At 37.0% G+C, this 23,440-nt stretch overlaps 1 protein-coding gene across 1 annotated transcript in view; it reads left to right on the top strand.

The window, feature by feature from the left end:
• MRPL3 (mitochondrial ribosomal protein L3) overlaps positions 1-19,953 on the top strand; it is a 48,085-nt gene extending 28,132 nt beyond the window's left edge. Inside the window, exons 7-10 of the mRNA XM_059162602.1 lie at positions 8,131-8,239; positions 12,999-13,076; positions 14,740-14,817; positions 19,241-19,953. Coding sequence (XP_059018585.1) covers positions 8,131-8,239; positions 12,999-13,076; positions 14,740-14,817; positions 19,241-19,393 — 418 coding nt within the window. The 3' untranslated portion in view covers positions 19,394-19,953. The remainder of the gene's footprint in view (positions 1-8,130; positions 8,240-12,998; positions 13,077-14,739; positions 14,818-19,240) is intronic.
• The last annotated feature ends 3,487 nt before the right edge of the window (positions 19,954-23,440 follow it).

The raw sequence follows: 23,440 nt of genomic DNA, 5'->3' as shown, positions 1-23,440 counted from the left end.
TTTTCCTCTCAGGACTGCCTTTGTTGTGTCCCACAGATTTTGAACCGTTGTATTTTCATTATCATTTGTTTCCATGATTTTTTTCAATTCTTCTTTAATTTCCCGGTTGACCCATTCATTCTTTAGAAGGATACTGTTTAGTCTCCATGTATTTGGGTTCTTTCCAAACTTCTTTTTGTGGTTGAGTTCTAGCTTTAGAGCATTGTGGTCTGAAAATATGCAGGGAATGATCCCAATCTTTTGATACTGGTTGAGTCCTGATTTAGGACCGAGGATGTGATCTATTCTGGAGAATGTTCCATGTGCACTAGAGAAGAATGTGTATTCTGTTGCTTTGGGATGAAATATTCTGAATATATCTGTGATGTCCATCTGGTCCAGTGTGTCGTTTAAGGCCTTTATTTCCTTGCTGATCTTTTGCTTGGATGACCTGTCCATTTCAGTGAGGGGAGTGTTAAAGTCCCCTACTATTATTGTATTATTGTTGATGTGTTTCTTTGATTTTGTTATTAATTGGTTTATATAGTTGGCTGCTCCCACATTGGGGGCATAGATATTTAAAATTGTTAAATCTTCTTGTTGGACAGACCCTTTGAGTATGATATAGTGTCCTTCCTCATCTCTTATTATAGTCTTTGGCTTAAAATCTAATTGATCTGATATAAGGATTGCCACTCCTGCTTTCTTCTGATGTCCATTAGCATGGTAAATTCTTTTCCATCCCCTCACTTTAAATCTGGAGGTGTCTTCGGGCTTAAAATGTGTTTCTTGGAGGCAACATATAGATGGGTTTTGTTTTTTTATCCATTCTGATACCCTGTGTCTTTTGACAGGGGCATTTAGCCCATTCACATTCAGGGTAACTATTGAGAGATATGAATTTAGTGCCATTGTATTGCCTGTAAGGTGACTGTTACTGTATATGGTCTCTGTTCCTTTCTGATCTACCACTTGTAGGCTCTCTCTTTGCTTAGAGGACCCCTTTCAATATTTCCTGTAGAGCTGGTTTGGTATTTGCAAATTCTTTCAGTTGTTGTTTGTTCTGGAAGCTTTTAATCTCTCCTTCTATTTTCAATGATAGCCTAGCTGGATATAGTATTCTTGGCTGCATGTTTTTCTCGTTTAGTGCTCTGAAAATATCATGCCAGCTCTTTCTGGCCTGCCAGGTCTCTGTGGATAAGTCAGCTGCCAATCTAATATTTTTACCATTGTATGTTACAGACTTCTTTTCCCGGGCTGCTTTCAGGATTTTCTCTTTGTCATTGAGACTTGTAAATTTTACTATTAGGTGACGGGGTGTGGGCCTATTCTTATTGATTTTGAGGGGCATTATCTGAACCTCCTGAATTTTGATGCTCGTTCCCTTTGCCATATTGGGGAAATTCTCCCCAATAATTCTCTCCAGTATACCTTCTGCTCCCCTCTCACTTTCTTCTTCTTCTGGAATCCCAATTATTTTAATGTTGTTTCGTCTTATGGTGTCATTTATCTCTCGAATTCTCCCCTCGTGGTCCAGTAGCTGTTTGTCCCTCTTTTGCTCAGCTTCTTTATTCTCTGTCATTTGGTCTTCTATATCACTAATTCTTTCTTCTGCCTCATTTATCCTAGCAGTTAGAGCCTCCATTTTTGATTGCACCTCATTAATAGCTTTTTTGATTTCACCTTGGTTAGATTTTAGTTCTTTTATTTCTCCAGAAAGGGCTTTTATATCTCTCGAGAGGGTTTCTCTAATATCTTCCATGCCTTTTTCGAGCCCGGCTAGAACCTTGAGAATTGTCATTCTGAACTCTAGATCTGACATATTACCAATGTCTGTATTGATTAGGTCCCTAGCCTTTGGTACTGCCTCTTGTTCTTTTTTTTGTGTTGAATTTTTACGTCTTGTCATTTTGTCCAGATAAGAGTAAATGAAGGGGCAAGTAAAATACTAAAAGGGTGGCAACAACCCCAGGAAAATATGCTTTAGCCAAATTAGAAGAGATCCAAAATCGTGAGTGGGGAGAAAGGGGATAAAAAGAGGTTCAAAAAGGAAGAAAGAAAAAAAAAAAAAAGAAAAGAAAAAAAAAAAAGAAAAGAAAAGAATTTTTAAAAAAAGAATACACCTAAGAAAAATGTAAAAAAGAAAAAATATATATATTAGATAAACTAGTATAAAATCGTTAAAAAAGAAAAAGGTAACAGTTAAAAAAAAATTTTACCCGAAGGCGGGAAAAAAAAAAAAATGAAAAAGAAAAAATTAAATTAACTGCAAGACTAAAAAAAATCACAGGAAAAAAGCCATGAGTTCCGTGCTTGGCTTTCTCCTCCTCTGGAATTCTGCTGCTCTCCTTGGTATTGAAACCGCACTCCTTGGTAGGTGAACTTGGTCTCGGCTGGATTTCTTGTTGATCTTCTGGGGGAGGGGTCTGGTGTAGTGATTCTCAAGTGTCTTTGCCCCAGGCGGAATTACATCGCCCTTACCCGGGGCCGGGGTGAGTAATCCGCTCCGGTTTGCTTTCAGGAGCTTTTGTTCCCTGAGCGCTTTCCGTAGAGTTCCGGAGGACGGGAATACAAATGGCGGCCTCCTGGTCTCCAGCCCGGAGGAGCCGAGAGCCCAGGGCCGCACTCCTCAGTGCGCGCTCAGAGAACAGCGCCCAGTTACTCCCGTCTGCCTGACCTCCGGCCGCGCTCCGAGCTCACCGAGCCTGCGACCGGTTCAAGGTAACACCGAGCTGCGAGCTCACTGTCGGCTCTGTCTCTGTAGCCGGCTTTCCCGTTCCAATACCCGCAAGCTCTGCGACACTCAGACACCCCCGATCCTTCTGTGACCCTGCGGGACCTGAGGCCACGCTGACCGCGCGTGGGCTTCGCCCGGGTTTAGCCTCTGGAGTGATGTCCCTCAGCGGAACAGACTTTTAAAAGTCCTGATTTTGTGCACGGTTGCTCCGCCGCTTGCCGGGAGCCGGCCCCTCCCCCCGGGGTCTATCTTCCCGTCGCTTTGGATTCACTTCTCCGCCAGTCCTACCTTTCAGAAAGTGGTTGTTTTTCTGTTTCTAGAATTGCTGTTCTTCTCTTCGATCTGCCGATGGATTTTCAGGTGTTTGCAATCTTTAGATAAGCTATCTAGCTGATCTCCGGCTAGCTGAAGCAGTCTCAGCTTGCTACTTCTCCGCCATCTTGACTCCTTTCCGCTGTTTTGCTTTTTAAAGCAGGGGACAGCTTATGTGAAAAGACTTGTCTTGGGAATGTCACTCTAGTGACTGTGAAGGAGGATAGCTTGAAGAGAGAGAGATGTTAACTTCCTGTGTCTGAAACATTAAAATTGAATGGCTGGGGTACTTCTGGTTGGATCTGATCAGTACATCTGCCAAATGGGATAGTAGCAGAATTCTTGCCAGGGGGCAAGATTTGTGGAACTCCGGCTTGTTAGTAATAGACTTAAGAATCAGCCGACTTTTTTCAAAGAGCCAGATATTAAATATTAGAGTTACAAGCACTATGTTCTCTGTTAAAACTACTCAGCTTTGCCATTATAGCTCCATAGCAGCTGTAGGCAATAAGTAATAAAAGTACAAAGCTGTGTTCCAGTAAAACTTTTTATTTACAAAACAAGTGGCCACTGCAGGTCAACCCCTGATGTAAACCCTATTGAAAAGAGAGTCAGCAACAGGTTTCTATAACCATCTTTTCATGTCGCAGCAAAGGGAAAGGAATGTCTCAAGGAGCATTAGGGAAGCAGGAAAATAGGGAGGAAATGATGATTGAGAGTATTGGGGGAGGGTGGTAAACAGGGAGAATAGAGAACTACTCTTTCTTTTCAAAAAAAGGCCATAGAAATTTGAATACTGACTAGGTATTTGATATTAAAAAATTACTAATATTTTTAGATTATGATCATGGTATTGTGGTTTTGTTTTTAAAAAGGATCCTTGGGGCACCTGGGTGGCTCAATGGGTTAAAGCCTCTGCCTTTGGCTCAGGTCATGATCCCAGGGTTCTGGGATTGAGGCCCCCCCCCCCTGCCTGCTTTTCTGCCTACTTGTGATCTCTGTCAAATAAATAAATAAATAATCTTTAAAAAAATAAATTAAAAGGATCCTTAAAAGATATCTATGTTAAAATATTTTTGAATGAAACGCTGTATCTGGGATTTGTTTAAAAATAATCCATTGGGGGGCGCCTGGGTGGCTCAGTGGGTTAAGCTTCTGCCTTTGGCTCAGGTCATGGTCTCAGGGTCCTGGGAACGAGCCCCACATGGGGCTCTCTGCTCTGCGGGGAGCCTGCTTCCTTCTCTCTCTCTCTCCCTGCCTCTCTGCCTACTTGTGATCTCTCTCTGTCAAATAAATAAATAAAATCTTTAAAAAAAAAATAATCCATTGGAGTTGCAGAGGAGGGGAATAGATGAAACAGAATAGGCCTTGAGTTGATAATGTTTGACCCTGGGTAATGGGGTACATAGGGATTCACTGTACTAGTCTCTCTGCTTTTCAGTATGTTTTAAAATTTTCTATAATAAAACAATATTTTAATAAAACTCTTTGGATTTGGGAATTAAGGGGGCACAGTTTGCTTCCCAAAGTAGAGAAAGAGGGATACCAAAGAGAGAGATAAAAGAAGCCCATGTTGAGGGAAAGCCTCAATGATGAGAATTTGGGGGGAAGTTCTCCAACGACTCAGAATGAATCAAATTGAGAGCACTCTTCACCTTTGAACATTTTGTTTTACGCCCTATAGAAATATATCTAGAATCATGGAGTCAAGGGCACTTTCCCACAAAGTGGGGAAATACATGATGGGTTTGTATTGAAACCTGTGTATCTGCTGGTAGACATTTGTGCTTTTGACGTATGACGTAGTATACCAAGGGAATGAAACTCACATAGCAATAATTTCTAGAATGCAGTGGGAAACATTAAATTATGCATTTTCTTCTGTGAGATACTTAGGACTATCGTACCTCTGAGCCCCTCCTCCCCTTTTCTTAATACCATCTTAAACTTTACAAAAGGCATGCCCATTCACAACATTTGGAAACTATAGGACAAAATAAAGGAAACTAATAATCTTTCTTCCTAAGACACAGCTATAGCCAATAACAAAATAACTCTGACTTTTCTAGATTAGGCACAAGGGTTAAACAAAAAACCCTTTCTAAGCTTAAAGTGTACTAAGGGAAAATGGACTGAGAAACAAGGACAGTAGTCTCCTAAATTTAAATAGGATCTCTGAGTTTTTTAATGAATTTTTGGTTTATCAAGTATAAATGCTCTAAATATATTTCTGTGTTTTCTTAATTTTCTGATCTGTCTCACTAAATATGGAACTTCTCACACTGTGTTCCTTCTGACTTGAATTTTCCTTTATTTGATTTTTTTCCTGCTAACTAAAAACTGCAGCATAAAAGGGATAGAGGAAATAAAGCATGTTTGCTGCATGCTGTGTATCATTGTTCTATAAAGGTTTTCTTTTATGTGACCTATGAAAACCTTGTATTTGAAATGTGCCTGGGTAGGCTAAGTATAGATCAGTTCTCTTCTTGGCTTTTGTTTTGTTTTGTTTTGTTCTTAAGTTGGGTGACAACTGAGAGAACTAGTAGAATAGATACCTGAACCACCCATGGATCAACAGGTGCACTCTATTCTCCATAATCTGAATTAAGCCAGTAATTTGTCATGTCATTTGCATTTATCCTTTCGTTTAAAGGTTATTTATTGAAGAGGTTCCCATTGTACACAGTATAACAACATGATGCATTCTAAAGCTAGATTGAAAAACAGTCTGTAATTAGCTCACAGATAATTAGCACTTTCAGGATGCCACTTTCTTCTTACAAGCATTTACTCTTAAAATGAGCTAAAATATCTTCTGTAATTTACCTGGCATTTGTTTTATTGGTGCTCATACTAGCACTCTTTCTTTTTAAGTGAATCGATGAATCAGTTTGAGATCTCAGAAGGTACTAGCAAACTTTCTACCAAGAATGGCCAGTGATAGAATGTGGTTATTTTAAAAAACATGGTCAGTTCAGGTTAGTGTTACCAGTCCCCTCTTTCTATCTTTAAAGTGTTAATTTGCCAGACAGTATCTGTAGGCTAAAATGACTTTGTAGGTATTTCTTCTTTATTTTTAAATTGCCAAGCTTTTTATTTTTCAAATATGTTCTAAAATTCAGCATTAACTAGAAATATTTAAGTTTCTAAAGCAAACTTTCAGTAAGATATTTGTTATCATAGTTTCTGTTTTTATATGTTAATGTCCTTGCACACTTTATAGTGGGTTTTTTATTTAATATATTTTAAGTGCTGTTTTAGCTCTTTGACTAGGAATAAACATTATTTTGATTTTTTGAGGTAAAGCAGAATTATGTGCACATCATAAGTGATGAGTTCAGTTGAGTAATGTAAAGAAAATGATGTAAACTATGTTTAAATTTTCGATATATAAGTTACTTTTGACATGCAGTTTGATAATCTGCTGTTTCCATTGTTTTTATGCTGAATAATTAATTTATTTAAAACAGTTATTTGTGTGGGCTTACTTTAATCCATTACTCTCTGGTAATTTATTAAACGCTTAGCAAAGTCCTTATGGAAATAACATGGTTTTTTATTTTATGCTTTGGGTCCTTTTTGCTAGTGACCTGCACATGCAGTGTCTTAAAATAATCAGCTTTGTTAGAGTTAGGGAACATGACATTAAATATAGGTTGACATCAGGGCACCTGGGTGGCTTAGTTGTGAAGCATTTGCCTTTGGCTCAGATCATGATCCCAGAATCCTGGGAATGAGTCCTGCATCGAACTCCTTATTCATGGGGGAGCTGCTTCTCCCTCTTCCACTCTCTCTGCTTGTGTTACTTCTCTCAGCATCTCTCTCTGTCAGATAAATAAATAAAGTCTTAAAGAAATAAAAATAGGTTGACATATTATCTAATGAAATGTGAAGAAGGTGTTAAAGAGTATGAAAATATGTCCGGTATAGTATTGCAATTCATTCTGGCCATTTTGTTGTATCTTCATATTGATATATTTGACAGAGACAAACTTTAATAATTCCCGACTTAAATTTTCAGCTTTCTACCTGCATCACAGAATGCTTCTCTGCAATTTCAAATCTGCAATTCTCTGCAATTTCAAATTCTCCAGATTTCAAATCTGGAATTTGAAAATAGAGTTGTTTCATTTAAAAATTGATTTTTAAGAAATTGCTGGTCTCTGATTCTGTTTCTCTGTGAGCTTCCTATTCCAGCCTTGAGACCAAGATGTTTCTGTTATCTGTAAAAGTAAAATTTGTCCAGCATTAGGGCATTATTATTGTTTTATTTATTGTTATATTATTTACTGCCACTTAACACATGACCCCAAAACATAACAGCTTAAAATAATGAACAGTTATTTTCTCACAGTTTCTGTGGTCAGGAGTCCCAGTACAACTTAGCTGAGTACCTGTGGCACCTAGTCGCCCACAGGGGTTACAGTCAGGCCATCAGTCAAGGCTGCAGTCATCCCGGTTCAGTTTGGGGAGCACTGCCTCCAAGCTCACTAATGTGGCCTTTGGCAAGCCTCAGGACCACAGTCGTTGGCTGGAGACCTCTTTACCAATGACTCTCCGTGGGAAATGACAGCTGACTTCCTTCACAGTCTCGAGGGAAGACTGTGCCAAGTTGGAAGCCAGGGTCTCTTTCTAACCTAGTGTCAGAAGTGACATCTTATCATTTGCCATAGTTTATGCCTTAGACATGAGTTCCTAGGTCCACGCAGACTCCACGAGAGGTGATTACAGAAGGGCATGAATACCAGGAGATGGAGCTCTTAGTGATTTCCTACCCCAGAGCTTATGAGTACTTGGGAATTTCTGAAAATTTACCACTTTTACTGTGTTGTTTCACAGGATTGTGATGCTAAAACTCCCTTTGCTTAACTTGTTCTTGTCTCATCATCTTGAATTAATCATCTTATACGGAGTGAGGCTCCAGGAAGGGGTACAAACTAGGGCACGGATAAATGTTCATTTGCATTTTTTCTTGCATAGCTTTTCATAGGTATTTAGATAAGCAGCATTGTTAAAACTCTAAGGTACTATTAAGGAAATGCACAATTAGGAATATTCTATACTCTGTTTATTATATAAATTCTAATGTTTATCTTGTTCAGCATTGGTAAAGGTTTTCAAGGTGTCATGAAAAGATGGGGATTTAAAGGCCAGCCTGCTACTCATGGTCAAACAAAAACTCACAGGAGACCTGGAGCTATTTCAACTGGTGTAAGTATAACTTAGTGTTCCCCTTTTTAATGCTGAATATTCAACTTCGATGCATAGAGTGCTTTAGTCTGTCCTTGGGGTCAGGTCACATTATTTTAATCTGACTCCAGGTGGGTCACAGTACTTGTCATATTTTTATGGGTCCTGGCCTCACTTACTTTGCAGAACCAGACTTGAATCATTTAGTAACAACCCCCATACTTAAAACCAGCATTCTCGGTACTTTCCTGCATACTTTCTCACTTTCATCTCTGCCTCCCATCCTACCCTTCGAAGTCAGGGATTAGAATGTCCTTCTATCTGCCCCACCAGTTCCTTCACAAATTCATTTATGTGTCAATACAGTTGGGAAGGATTGTCAAGGACAGTATCATGGTACAAGGGAAGAGTAATAGAGAAGAAATGTAGAAACAGTAAGAGCACAGAAAATGGAGAAGGACTTTTATATTCTGAAATAATTTTCTGTAAGTTGTAGGATTGAATGGAAAAGTAAATATATTGATAATGGGGGCAAGTTTCTCTCTACTAGGAAAGGATATTCAGGTATGAAAAGGAGGGAAATTAGAACAAACCCTAAAGTGTTGAATTCAGATTGAATGTACCCATGTACATTTACTGTATGCATATGTAAAGAAAGAGAAATAGATATAGATAGGTATGTGTGTATATATTTATTCCTTAGCTCACCCTACTGAAAGAACCTAAAAGCGAAAGTATTCTATAGTAGCAAGCCACATCTAGATCCTAGATCTTGGTTTCTAAATATCATTGCCCACTGAAAGGAACTTGGGCTCATTGGTGAAATGGCCAGTTTCATGTATGGGGCAGGAGTATAAGATGAACCCCAAATAGCTTGTTCAAGAAAGTGAGGAATCTGATTTACAGCTTGGTAACTATAGTTAATAATGCTGTAGTATGTATTTAAAGGTTGCTAAGAGAGTGGATCTTAAAAGTTCTCATCACAAGAAAGGTTTTTTGTAAGTATGTACGATATTGGGCGTTAACTAGACTTACTGTGACCATTTCACAACATAGGCAAATATTGAATCATTATTTTGTACATCATAACCTAATATAATGCTGTAGATCAATCAGACCTCAGTAAAAAAAATACTTCCTTTAGAAATTAAAATAATAAGGAAGAAAGAAAGGAACTGCTTTAAAAATGATGGCACATGAAAAGGACACAGCAGTCATCTAAAATGAGCTCCCACTTAAAAAGCTTGGAACAGTTTGATCTAAAAATGTAAAAAATAACAGAAAATGGAATAAAATTAGAATTGATGATCTCACATTGGTATAGATGAATAAAGTGAATGGTTAGGTTAATAAATGGGAGAAAAGGGACTGCTCTTCTTTGCGGTATAGTATTAGCAAATAAATGTAGAAGGAATGATGGAGTTAGAATTTCACTTTTGACAGCCATTGTAGGAATAATTGATTCAGCCAGGAATTATCAGTGGATGCTGAAACAAGTGGTGAAAACTTGATGGAGATAAGTTATATACAGAGTCCCTAAAACAACTCTCAATTAGTTACAAAGGGGAAAGATAAAAGGCTTAGAGTGGATTAACCTACTAAATACAAAAGGAACAAAAAAGAACACATCATCATTTCTGTGGCGGTTTCAGCCAGAAATGCATCACCTGAAGTAGATTATGGGAAAACATTAGACCCAAAGTGAATGAGAATCTATAAAATAATTGGTTACAAAATAATCAGCTTCAGAAATGTCAAGATCATGAAGGACAAAGGCTGAGGACCTGCTCCACATTTGAGGAGACTAAACAGACATGACAACAAATTACAGTGTAGAGTTCTGAAGTAGATCCTGGACTTGGGAGCCTTATTGGGGTAAAATTTAGAATGTGGACTACAGATTAAATAATAATTATTTTTTAGTTTTATAACTGTACTGTGGTTATATGAGAGAATTTTCTTATTCTTAAGAAATACACACTGAAATACTTGCAGGTAAAGGAGCATCATGTCTGCCATCAGACTTTAGATCATAAGGGGAGGGTATGCATGCATAGAAGTAGAGGGAATGGTAGAGCAAATGGAGCAAGATTTAAATACTTGGTGAATTTGGGTAAAAAGTTTGAGAGTTTTTTTTGTATTTTACAACTTCTTTATGAATGTGAAATTATGCAGTTATAAATTATATGAAAATAAATTTATAAAAATTAGATCATAGATATAAATTTAAGAGTTAAACTATAAAAGTCTTTTAAGAAGATGCAGGAGTAACTCTATGACCTTGGGTTAGGCGAAGCCTGAGATAGGACACCAAAAATACAAGTAACAAAAGAAAATACAGATAACTTAGGCTTCATCAAACTTTAAACTTTTCTGTTGCAAACAGTACAATCAAGAAAATGAAAAGACAGGGCGCCTGGGTGGCTCAGTGGGTTAAAGCCTCTACCTTCTTCTCAGGTCATGATCCCAGGTCTTGGGATGGAGTCCCACGTCAGGCTCTCTGCTCAGCAGGGAGCCTGCTTCTCCGTCTCTCTCTGCCTGCCTCTCTGCCTACTTGTGATCTCTGTCTGTCAAATAAATAAATAAAATCTTTAAAAAAAAAAATGAAAAGACAGCTCACAGGATGGAAATATTTGCAAATCATATATCTGCTAAAATTTATAATCCAAAATATGAAAATATAACCCAATTCAGGGCGCCTGGGTGGCTGAGTTGGTTAAGCAGCCAACTCTTGATTTTGGTTCAGGTCATGATCTCAAGGTCCTGAGATTGAGCTCCACATTGGCTTCCACACTCAGTGAAGAGTCTGCTTGAGATTCTCTCTCTCTCCCTTCCCCTCCCCCTGCTCCTGTACATAGGCATATGTGCTCTCCTCCTCTTTCTCTTTCTCTCTCTCAAATAAGTCTTTAAAAAAAGAAAAAGATAACCCAATTTAATCCAAAGGATTTGAATAGTTGTTTTTCCATGGAAGATATATAAATGGCCAATTAGGATATGAAGAAATGCTTACCATCTTTAGCCATTAGGGAAAAGCAAATCAAAACCACAGTAAGATAGCACTTCAACACATACTGGGATGGTTAGAAATAAAAAGATAGATGGATAGTAACAAATGTTTGTAAGGATGTGGAAAAATTGGAACCCTCATACATTGTTGATAGGAATGTGGAAATAACAGCTGCTTTGGAAAAGTTTGACAGTTGCTAAAGATGTTAAGTGTAAAGTTACCATACCAGTTAGCAATTCCACTCCTAGGTATATGCCCAGAAGAAGTGAAAACATGCACAAAACACTTGTGCGTGCATAGCAGTATTATTCAAAGTTGCCAAAAAAATAGAAGCAACCCAGATGTTCATAAACTGATGAATAGATAATTAAAATATGGCAAATTCAGACAATAATATTAAGCAATAAAGTAGAGTGGAGTGTTGATATGTGCTGCAACATAGATGAACCTTGAAAACAGTCACAGAATATATATTGTATGATTCCGTTTACATGAACTAGCCATCTTAGCCAAATCTGTGAAGATGAAAGTAGATGAGTGGTTGCACAGAGCTGGGGGAAATTGGAGGGAGTGGCTACTAATGGATTTGGAATTTCTGTTCCAAATCCAGATCTTCCCCAGGTTCCAGTTGCAGCAAGCTAATATTAAATGAAAATAAAATAAAATTCAATTTCCACTTGTTAATAGTGCTGGCAGAGCCCATTGAAATTGCCAAGCACTCTTAGTTGTTCAGTCACATTTATATTTAAAATGAGAAGCAGGCTCCCTGCTGATCAGAGAGCCCAATGCAGGACTCAATCCCAGGACCCTGAGTTCAGGACCTGAGCCTAAGGCAGAATAGGACTAAGCCACTCAGGCACCCCAAGGATGTACTGTTAATGAGAATGTAAATTTAATGGGGGAGGACAGAGTCCTTTTTTAGTAATGTAATGTTAAGCAAGGTGTACCAATCCAGAGTGCATTTGTAGAATGAGTAAGAGTGATACTTAGTCTATAACATACAGAACTGTCTTTTAATCTGAGTTGGTTAACAACTCTCATACTATGGCAAGCTACTTGCATTGGGCGTTTTGCCTGTTGATATCAGAGCAGTGATAAAGAAGGGTTTATATTCCAGGAATTCATGTATCATGAGAAGCTTTCCCATTTTAGATGTAATTCAAATTTGCTTCTTTAAATACAGTATTATCTATTATCAAAGCCAAAATCAGAGAGACAATGTGGAGCTGTTTCATTTATGTGAATCAGAGACAACCAGAGCTGAACAAACAAACTTAATATTCTAATAACTAACGGTCCTTTTAATCATTCTGGGGAAGGAAAGTCACAAAAGCGAGGGTGGAAGAGTAGGCCTGTCCCACCAGCAGGGGTGTAGATGGAGTCGGTTAAGTCAGTTAATGCAGATTAGTGAAAACAGACCAGGCTGTCAAGTTTGTTCTTTGAGTGGTAGCATGACATGTGTTTACGTTCTGTAATTTTTCTTTTCTACTTCTCAACCAGTATTAGTGAAGTTGCTACTCTTTTGTTAACTGAGTTTTTCTCCTACATCCATTTCTTAGCCTGTATTTATTTTGTTGCTCTAATCTAATTTAGAAAGGAAATCCTCTGGGGTACGTGTGTCTAAGTCCTCATTTAGTTCCTTACTGGGGCCTAGCAGAATGAGGACAAAGTAAAACATTTTAATAATTCCTCTCTCACTCTGCATTTCCGTTTAATCAGTGCTGTTGGAAATTGAGAGTACTTAAAAGTACTAATTTTGGTTTTCTTATGTAGGATGTTGCCAGAGTATGGCCTGGAACGAAAATGCCTGGACAAATGGGAAACAAAGATAGGACAGCATTTGGACTGAAAGTAAGTTTCTGAAGTGGCTCTGTAGTAGGAATACTCCAATACCTGAATGTCAAGGCACCAGAGGATGTACCACGTCTTTTTCTGCATAGGATCATTCTAATACCTGAGAGACGGTGTATGTGTCTGTGTGTCTGTGTGTCTGTATTGTACCCATAATCATGGTAGTATATTTATTTAACACCCAAGCTGTGGAATGTGTGGTCATTGAAAAAGTTAGTCATCTACTGTTTGATCTGGAAGATTTGCATAAGAAGATGATGCGTGAGAAAAGTTGGATTTTAGAGCATTGTGTGTAATACTGTCCTTTTATAAAAGAATGAACAAAAGCTCCCTCCATGTATATGTTACTGTGCCGTTATATAAGCACGGAGAAAAGTGGAATTCCGTACCAGAGTATTTTGCTTTATATGTCAAATGTGGGTGGATAGAAGTAGATGTGGAGGAGGGAGAGAGAGGGAGACCATCAAAATAGGAGAGAAAAGGTAGTACTGAAGAAAGGGTTGTAGTATATACCCATCTTCTACAATAACTATATATATTTAAGGGGGGGGAGTTAAATTCAGTCCCTACTAATTTGAGGAATTTGATAACTTATATTTATATATACACTTATATGTTTCAAAGTATAAAAAGTACAAAGAAAATATCTCCTCATAAAAACAATACCCAAAGATAAACACAGTTAACATTTTGGTGCATGTTCTTCCAGATTCTATATTCTATATACATTTTATTTATAAATTTTGACCAGCAGGGTTTTTTTAATTTTATGTAATTAAATCTAAGATTTTTTTCCCTTCTAAATATATCTATGAGTGATCACCATTTGTATCTGTTTGTGTGTATTTTCTGTGCATGTGTGTGTGTTTTATGTGTGTACATGTGCAGTATTTCAGTTTCCATAGTATTTAACATTTAGCCATTAGTAGCTGTGAGCACGGTCAGACTTGATTTTCCCTCCACATGAGTTCTTTCACTACCATATCTTGACCATTCTCCCCCATTTATATAAGCTTTTTCTTCACATGAAAGGCCACCCACATGAGGGCCATCTGCTCAGCAGACTTATTTTGAAAATTAGACCTAGAAAGGTTGTGGCTTCCCCAGTTTCAAGTTGGAGCAAGCTAGTATTAAATAAAAATAAAATAAAATTGAATTTCCACTTGTTAATGGTGCCAGCAGTGTCCATTAAAGTAGCCAAGCAATCTTGATTATTCAGTCACATTTATATTTAAAATGAGAGTTTGTGGGGTGCCTGGGTGGTGGTGCAGTTAAGCATCTGACTCTTAATTTCAGCTCAGGTCATGATTTTGGGATCCTGGGTCAAGCCCCACATCCAGCTCTGTGCTCAGCATGGAGTCTCCTTGAGATTTCTCTCTCCCTCTCCCTCTCCTTGCTTGTGCTGGCTCTCTCTCTCATTCTCTCTCTCTCTCTCTAGAATCAATAAATCTTTAAAATGAGTATTTGCTACCACTTCCATAAGACATATCTGTTATAATCCTATATTACAATATTTTGTACATTTAGCATTTTGAAGTGCTAATATAATGATTGCTTCATAGGCTACTTATAGCCTCGGCTTTTAGTAGCATATCGCTTGTTTTAATACAAGTATATTCTCGAGTTTTTAACTCTTAAAATTTTATTTCATTTCTTACTTTAGGTATGGAGAATAAACACAAAGCACAATATAATCTATGTAAATGGCTCTGTACCTGGCCATAAAAATTGCTTAGTAAAGGTATGTATGTAAACCATCTTTATTTTCCATTGTTTGGATACATGAATGTGTGCCATAAATTCTTTGACCCATAAATATGGCTTGAAAATAGGTGGCTGTTTCAACACATTATCTGCTAAGTTGAATTTTTTCCACTTTTCAGTAACACCTAAGTGAAAAAATTGTACAAAATAGCCAAAACCTAGGTTTATAAAATCACAAACCTGCACAAAGGGTAGGACCAATAAATAGAGGCTCTTTAGAAATACAAAAAGGATATTAGGATAATTGTTGTCAAAATATCAGTATCGTTCCAAAAGATAACTTTTACTTTTTTACAAAATACTTTGACACAAGCACTGGATGTACATGAAATGGAAATTCAGTGAGAGAGTCAACAAGACAGATGATAAAAGGCGCCTGGCTGGCTCAGTTGAAAGAGTAGGTGACTCTTGATTTTTGAGATTAAGCCCCACATTGGGGCTTACTTTAGAGATTACTAAAAGAAAATGTAAAATGAAACTTTTTTTTTTTAAAAGGAAGGTGGTAAAAGATATTTTAAGGAGAAATTTATCAGTATTATTATTATTGTAACTAACATTGCTCTGATTATACTTTTTAGTGTTTTAAAAATATATATGTTTTATGTTCAAAATTAAGTAAAAGAAGAAAACAAATGTACAAGAAAAGTTTGAAGGAAAAAGCTCTTGCACTCTCACAGACATATATCTATCAAATAGAATAGAAAATAAATATTCTGCCTGGGATTTTGGCCAACATAATACAACATTAGAAATCACTTTTGAATTTTGAATCTTCCATTCTGAAAATAAATTTATAGTAGAAGTGATGCCAGCTAGTCCCAGAAATATATTCTTTATTAATTTTCCAACACTAAGAACAAAAACAGGCTAAAACTTAACCTCGGATTTTCAGATTGGGTCTTTATGTATTCTTTTCATTTCTTAAATTAGATTCCATTAGTAGCATAAAGTATGATACTTGTTTTAATCTTACAGTAATTAAAATTCCCTTTCTGCAATTAACTTTTTGACTGGATTATTCTCATTTTTCTTAGGGAAAAAATAGTTCTTTTGAATTCTTACAGCTTTTTTTTTTTTTTTTTTTTTTTTTTACTTTGCATGTGTTTAGATTTAATTAGGTTTCCAGTCTCCAAAGTGACATAGTCAGAAACACAATGTTAGGTTGTCAAGATTGGCAGATTGTCATTGTACTTAGAACATTTTGGCTTTATAATTAAATGTATCCCTCCACATTCCAGGTTTATTGTATGTGTATATGTGTGTGTGTGTATAGTGTATATATACACAATATATATTGTAAATAAATTGTTATATAGATTTAATGACCTAGTTAATAAAAAAGAGGAAAATTACTCTTTCCATAATAAAATTATACTGTATAACAGATCAGTTTGTAAATTTTGACAAAAGGTTGTTGGTCTGTCTCCCTTCTCTCCCCATTTTACCGCATACCACGTTCCAGGCTGCCATTCCAGCTGCACCTTACTGCTACTATGACTTCTCAGATACACCTCAGCATTTTCTTGGATGCCAGTATAGATTCTAGTCAGTTGTCTTGAAAAACCATAATATGTGCAGTGATATTCTGACTGGTTTGTTAGAAAGAGTTTATAGTCAACAACATTTAGTACTCTTCCACCTATATCAACCAAAAACTCAGCTCTCTGAAAGGATGATGACTTACCATTACTGAAGACATTCAGAAGATACATCAAAAGGCAATCCCATAAGAGGAGTCCAAATATATTTCAAGAAGCTAGCATAGTGGCACCTGGGTGGCTCAGTTGGTTAAGCGCCTGCCTTCAGCTCAGGTCATGATCCCAGGACCCAGGGAGGGAGCCCCGCATCGGCGTGCCTGCTTCTCTCTCTCCCCTCCCATTCCTTGTGCACGTGGATGTGTGCTTGCTCGCTCTCTCAAATAAATAAAATCTTAAAAAAAAAAAAAACTAGCATCAAAGAATGTCTAGTCCATTTTGAACTGTTAACCACTAATGAATGTATTTGCAAGAAACGTATTTTGATTAAAAAAAAACTCATTTTGAAAAAAATCTTTGACATATAATGTCTAAGTAAATATCTTCTGTAACCTTACGCAAATGTCTGTCCCAAACATTAAGGTATGGGTTTGGTGGATGTTTTGTAGGCTTGTGTTTTAAATGTCAGAAGTGTGATGCACTTTTGAAAATATTCACCCCACTTTTTCTATTCTAGGTGATTCCATAACAAGTAAAAAAGCCCCCTTGGCCATGGGGATTGAGGCATATCCTAGTGGACAGGCAGCGTCTTTAACATTCTCTCATCCCATAAGAGCTTTAGCACCCCTCCCCCACCACCCCACAGAGTATGGGGCTACCAATGCCTTTTTTTATTCTAAAGTTAGTAAAGACAGTCTTAAGGATGACCAACCTGTTTAATCAATGTAAGCATTTTTGTTGTTTCGATTCACCAAATATATTAGGAGACCCTAAAGAACTTGTTTTCAACATTATATAGTATATGTTATTATTATTTGTGTATGCTTATTCCTATCCCCTAATTTAAAATTTAAGTTTATTCCAGATTTCCTGGAGTTTTTTTTGTGTGTGTATGTGTAGTACCCCTCACCTTTCCTCAGATGATTTGAACTGGTTTGCCAATATACAGAAATATTAAAAAAAAATGAGCTGGAGAGTTGAGGGAGTTTTGGTGAAGGCAGGGAAATAAGCCAGAGGTTAGATTAAGTGCACAAAAATACATACTATCAAGTCTTACACATTTGTTAAAGATGGGTTGCAAGCTTTTGGCTCTTAGCCTTAGAGGCACCAAAACAAGAGATTTAAATAAAATGTCATATATATTTCAAATCAATGAACGTATAGTACTATAGCATTTACAATTAAAATATATATAAGCAGTGCTTGTATTGGAAGTGTTCTCAGGAAGGATAGGACTATCAAAATGTAAAAGCAACTGAGAATTTGCTACATAGATCATTTATGACTGAATTTTCACATTTATCAAATTAGCACGCAGTTTTGCTGTTTTGTTGTTCATTTGCTTGGGTTTTATCTTCAGTTCTAAATTCTGAGACAGTTTATTTTTTTAAGATTTTATTTATTTATTTGTCAGAGAGACACAGAGAACACAAGCAGGGGGAGCAGCAGACAGAGGGAGAAGCAGGGTCCCCTCTGAGCAAGGAGCCAGATGTAGGACTCAATCCTAAGACCTTGGGATCATGATTTGAGCCAGTGGCAGCCGTTTAACCAACTGAGCCACACAGGCATCCCTAGATTTTGGGAAACAGTTTAAATTGGTAAAAGAATAGGATTTTTTTTCCCCCTCAAGTTAAAGTTTAACCCGAGATTAGTGAATTGGAAAAAAAATTAAATGAGTTTATTTTCTTCTGGGCAACTTACTGAAAATTTCTTGGAACAATTTTAATGAGAGAGATTAAAATAGATGTTTTTCTGTACTTAGCTGTTCCTAGCAGCTGTGTACTTATTTCAACCAGATTATTCATTTCTTATTGCCAAAATGATTATACTTTATTTTACTCTGTGTGTCTAATTACATGTAATTTTTTTTATTTCTCTCTGAATGAAAGCTGTAGAATGAGTCAGAAGCTTTAAAGAATCCAATAATGTTTTCCAAAAATAAAGCCCAACATTTCGGGTCATATCAATATCTGAACTGTTCCTTGGTTTGTGAATTCACAGATATAATTGGCATATTTTTAGAATATGAAGAGTTAATAGAGGTAATATAAAGACTTGTGGATTAATTTTTGTTGTTTTTGCTAAATTCTAATTTGTCCTTATCGTGTCAATGATAATGGTGCTTGTTAAATGTAAACTTATTTCCTTAATAAAACTTGGTATTTTTAGTTATGTGCCCTTTGACTTAAGACTAACAAAAATACTAGGTAAAAGTTATTTTTTAACCTTGACTCAAAGAATCTATGATAGAAAATTAAAAAATAAAAATATGTAATAGGAGTAGATAATAAAATCAAGAAATAGGTAGTAATAACTTTTATGTACGTAGTTTGGATATAATTGATATCTAAGTAATAATTATAAAATATAATTTATCCTGGGCATTTCTAGAGATTTATAAGTTATGGATAAGATGTAAATTAATAATCAGTAATTTTATTATGAGTAGATGATTAACTTGAAGAAGGCTATATTTCTGCCATTGGATTAATTAAATTTATTGGAATAAAAAGAATACATTTGAGTTCCTTTGACTTCATGTAATAGTTCCTTTTACTTCATATAACAGTTGTGTTATTCACATTAGAAAATATAGAAACAGATATTCTCTAATTCTTAATAATTAAAAGACCTTTTCTTTTACCTTAATATCTTTAACTTAATTGATAATACTTAATAATAAGATCTTTGTCTCCTTCCCCACAGATCAGAGATTCCAACCTGCCTGCATATAAGGACTTCTGTAAAAATCTACCATTTCCTACATATTTTCCTGATGGAGATGAGGAAGAACTACCAGAAGATTTGTATGATGAAAATGTGTGTCAGCCCAATGCACCTTCCATTACATTTACCTAACCTCATTGGATGTGGCAGAACCTTAACATATTTTATGAGTTTTGATGAGCCAGAAGAGTAATATAACCAGGAAATATGTTTTTCTTTCTCACAATACCATATTTGTCATATGTGTCAAGGGCATAAATACATCATCATTCATCGCCCAAACTAATTTATGTTTAAAAAAGTTACCACATTAAACAGATCAATAAGTAATTGAATAAAAATTTAAGTGGACTGGCAGTTTGCATATGAGCAAAATCTTTGTGGTTTGTGAGGTTCGTTTCTTTTTTTTTACTGCATATTTCAGTTTATCTTAAGATACCTTTGAATTAAACTTGTTTTACTAAAGATTTGTCTGTCTTTGTGAAGGAGTGGTTATGGAACAGTGGCAAACCATTTGGAAGTTATGGTATAACCTGTTCAGAAAAAGAAACCATTTCCTAAAATTCATTGTTATCATTCTTACACTTTCAGAGCCCTTAAAATAGAAAGATTGTTATTTAAATTGCAGAAATAATGTATGTCATAAAGGCCTAATGAAGGAAAAACAATAAAATGATAAATTTTGGATCCTATTTATACTTCTGTTGGGAGGAATGTTTTTTAGTTTGATCGCTCAGCTGTAGATAGGTTTAATCATTTTTCCTGATACCTTCCCAGAGGATTTGAAATGGCCTGGAATTGTACATTCAACAAACTTGTGAATCACCTATTTCTGAAAATGCTAATGGCCCCTGTGTTTTCCTTCACTATATGAAATTAAAATTTGTTTGCTAATAGTTACTTTAAGCCAAATAATCAAGCTTAACAATGCAAGTATAAGCAGGCGTCATTGAACTGGATTTCCTCTGTACCAGATTCCTGAGGATTCACAGAATCCAACTTAACTCCAGATGTTTTCTGAGATTTGATTAATATGGTCACCCAAGAGACTTACTAATCATACTGTTAGATCTCCATATAATTTCATGATAACTAATGGATTTGTTCTTGAAGGATCCAACAGTATATACATATATATTTTTTTTTGCTTAGATTACATTTCTCTCATTCTCGATTTTAAATCCAAATGCAGCCACATCTTTTTTTAAGTTTTCATTTGTTGTTCACCTAATTCCATTAAGATTTATTGCAAATGATAGGAAATCCATACAATAAAAAAGTAAATAAAGAGGAAACACCAAGGATAATATAAATGAGAATAGGTGGGAAGGAGCACCTGATTGGTTCAGTCACGTGAGTGTCGGACTCTTGGTTTCGGCTGAGGTGATCTCAGGTTCGTCAGATTGATGGAGCCCACTCTGGGCTCTCTGCTCAGCGCAGTGTCTGCTTGCTCTCCCTCTGCCCAGCAGCCCCCTCACCAACTTGCTCTGGGTGTGCTCTCTAAAATAAATATATCTCTAAAAAAAAATAGGTGGGAAGTTGGGAAAGAATAGTGATGATATAGATGATCATACTATGATATGCAAAGTTATACTCAGTTTGACTCTGAGCTGCCTGGGTACCAAAGTGGAACAACATTGATCTTTGACATATTTCTCTTCAGTCATGAGCTCCTCAAGAGGAACTGTTTTAAAGTGGACTAAGTCTTGGTCACTGTACCATTTTTTATTAAAAACGAGAATAACTTACCAAAAAAAGACTTTATTTATTTATTTATTTGACAGACAGTGAGAGAGGGAACACAAGCAATGGGAGCGGGAGAGGGAGAAGCAGACTTCCCACTGAGCAGAGAGCCCAATGTAGGGCTCAATCCCAGGACCCTGGGATCATGACCTGAACCAAAGGCAAATGCTTACTGAGGCACCCAGGTGCCCCAGGCTTAAGGTATTTGACATTCTTGTCAGAGATCAAACAACTATACCCTTTACTACCGCTATTCAGCAATGTTTGTGGTCCTTGTCAGTGCAATTACAGAGACAAGAAAAAGTAATGATATAAAGAGTGCAAAGTGAGAACAGTATTTGTAAGAAATACTTACCGAGAAGATAAAGACAATCAACTGACAAGACTTAAGAACCAATGAAGGCAGTTCAGAAAAGTGACTGAAAATCAGATTTATGTATAAACAGCAATATTCAATTGAAAAATTTTATGGGGTGGGAAGGAATGGATATCATTCACAATATCAGTTTTTTAAAACGTTACCTAGAAAAAAAAAAAGCTTAACATGCTGGGGTCTTATTGTAGAAGATAAAATTTTATTGAAGGGTATAAAGGAAAATGTAGCAGAGAAGAATATCATGATTATGAATGGGAGACTTAATATTGTAAAGAAGTCAATCCTATTTTTAAAATCTCAACAGGACATTCAACTGGACTGTTCAAACTGACTAGAAAATGCATATGAACGTGAAAATTCAAGAGCAGTCAAAACATAACCATTAGTTTGGTATGCCCCATACTACACTCAGGGACTTAACTTTTATTTAACTTTTATATTCAGAGTACTGAATGTCTTGATTCTACTACTTCAGTTGCATCTGATCAAAAGGCTTTAATGAACTTAGAAATGTGTGACATTTGCTGATAAACCAAAGCAAAACAGCTGTCCCCTTGCAAGGCAAATGGAACAGTCATTGCTGGGAGAACATAAAATCTTGTTTCAGTATAAAGTGTTTGTGGAGATGGAGAGAAAGGAATCCTAGCTCCTGAAGGTAACCAGATGACGTGACAGGGAGAGGAAGGAGCCGTTCAGCAATCGTTTGCCCAGGACATGCAGTGTTTTGAAGAAGGCAGGGAACCCTCTCCGCTGCAGAGCCGGCCCTAGAACCATCACCATTTGTCTGTAGAGTCTTCAAGTGGTCTTTCAATTTGCATTTGAGTTGTAAGGAGAAAATTTTTGATCATTTAGAATAATGAGCAGGAACCCTGTCTTCTAAGTCGGGGAGCAAAGCGTCTGCTTCCACTCCCCTCTCATCCACCTGCTCTCCACTGCTGGGGCCCTGTACCAATACCTATTGAAGAGAATTTGGGCCCGTTCCTGCAAACTTCTTCAGTAGCCCAGAAGAGGTAACCCGGATTGTATTCTGCCGACCCAAGTGGAAAAGGAAGAAGCCTCAATAGTTAGGGACAGTTAAGCCAGAGTCTGCCTGGTCCATCACTAAGCAAGACAGGTGATTTGCTAAGAACCTTGGGTCACTCCTTGTGAATACAGTGCCTGTCGTCCAATGTTCAGCTTGAGGAAAACAGAACTCGGCCTACTATGGATAGGATAGGCTGCTCACCTCCCTCGGTGGAGTCCAGGCCATGAGGGCCTGCTCCTGAGCACTCCTGGCCACTGCACAGGTGTGGAGGCAGTTTCATTCTCAGCGCTGGAGCCCATTCCAGTCCTGATTTGGGCTGGGACCTGACTTACTACTTCACATTTGTTTTGAATTGGGAACCTTGTTATAACTAAACTTCATTTAAATTAGACATTTGTTCCAGCCTTAGTTGGTCCTAGCTATTAGTTCTAAAATGGGTAAATGCTAAACCTTGTATAATTTGTATGGGCCTCAGGAAGGCCCACTGGTTGAGGCCCATCTGCTTTAAGAGTTACACTAAGTTTTGGTTGTCCTGCTTCCATTCCAGGACCCTAACATTAGAGCAGCTATCGCTGTGATGCTAATGCTGCTTACTCCTTTCTCCACAGTGGGCCCTGGCATGGGGGGACAACTGGACAGTGACAGACCACAAACACTAAACAAACACTAAACACTAACAAACACTAAAATGTCAATGAAGGCATTTCTTACCCACCCACAGATGTGAGGATATAATTTGCAAGGAGATGAAGTTTCTCAAAGTCAATAAATAGTGCAGTCTGTAACCTTTAATGCTGAAATACGGACCTGCTTTTCAGCTTTTCACAAGGGATGGATTATGAGGATGAATTTTACAGCTTATTTCCGAAGGGAAATCTGTGAATGGAACCCGAGTGCATCTGAGGTGATACGATGGGATACCTACAGCACTACAGGGTTTGGGTTTGGGGGGAAGTTTTTGTTTTTGTTTTTGTTTTAATGTGAAGTGTTACGTCACACACTAGCTAAAGCAGCTATTCAGGGTTCCTGCTATTGG

Source organism: Mustela lutreola, chromosome 2, assembly GCF_030435805.1.
Source record: "Mustela lutreola isolate mMusLut2 chromosome 2, mMusLut2.pri, whole genome shotgun sequence".
Taxonomy (NCBI): domain Eukaryota; kingdom Metazoa; phylum Chordata; class Mammalia; order Carnivora; family Mustelidae; genus Mustela; species Mustela lutreola.
This window is presented reverse-complemented; position numbering and strand designations above follow the sequence as displayed.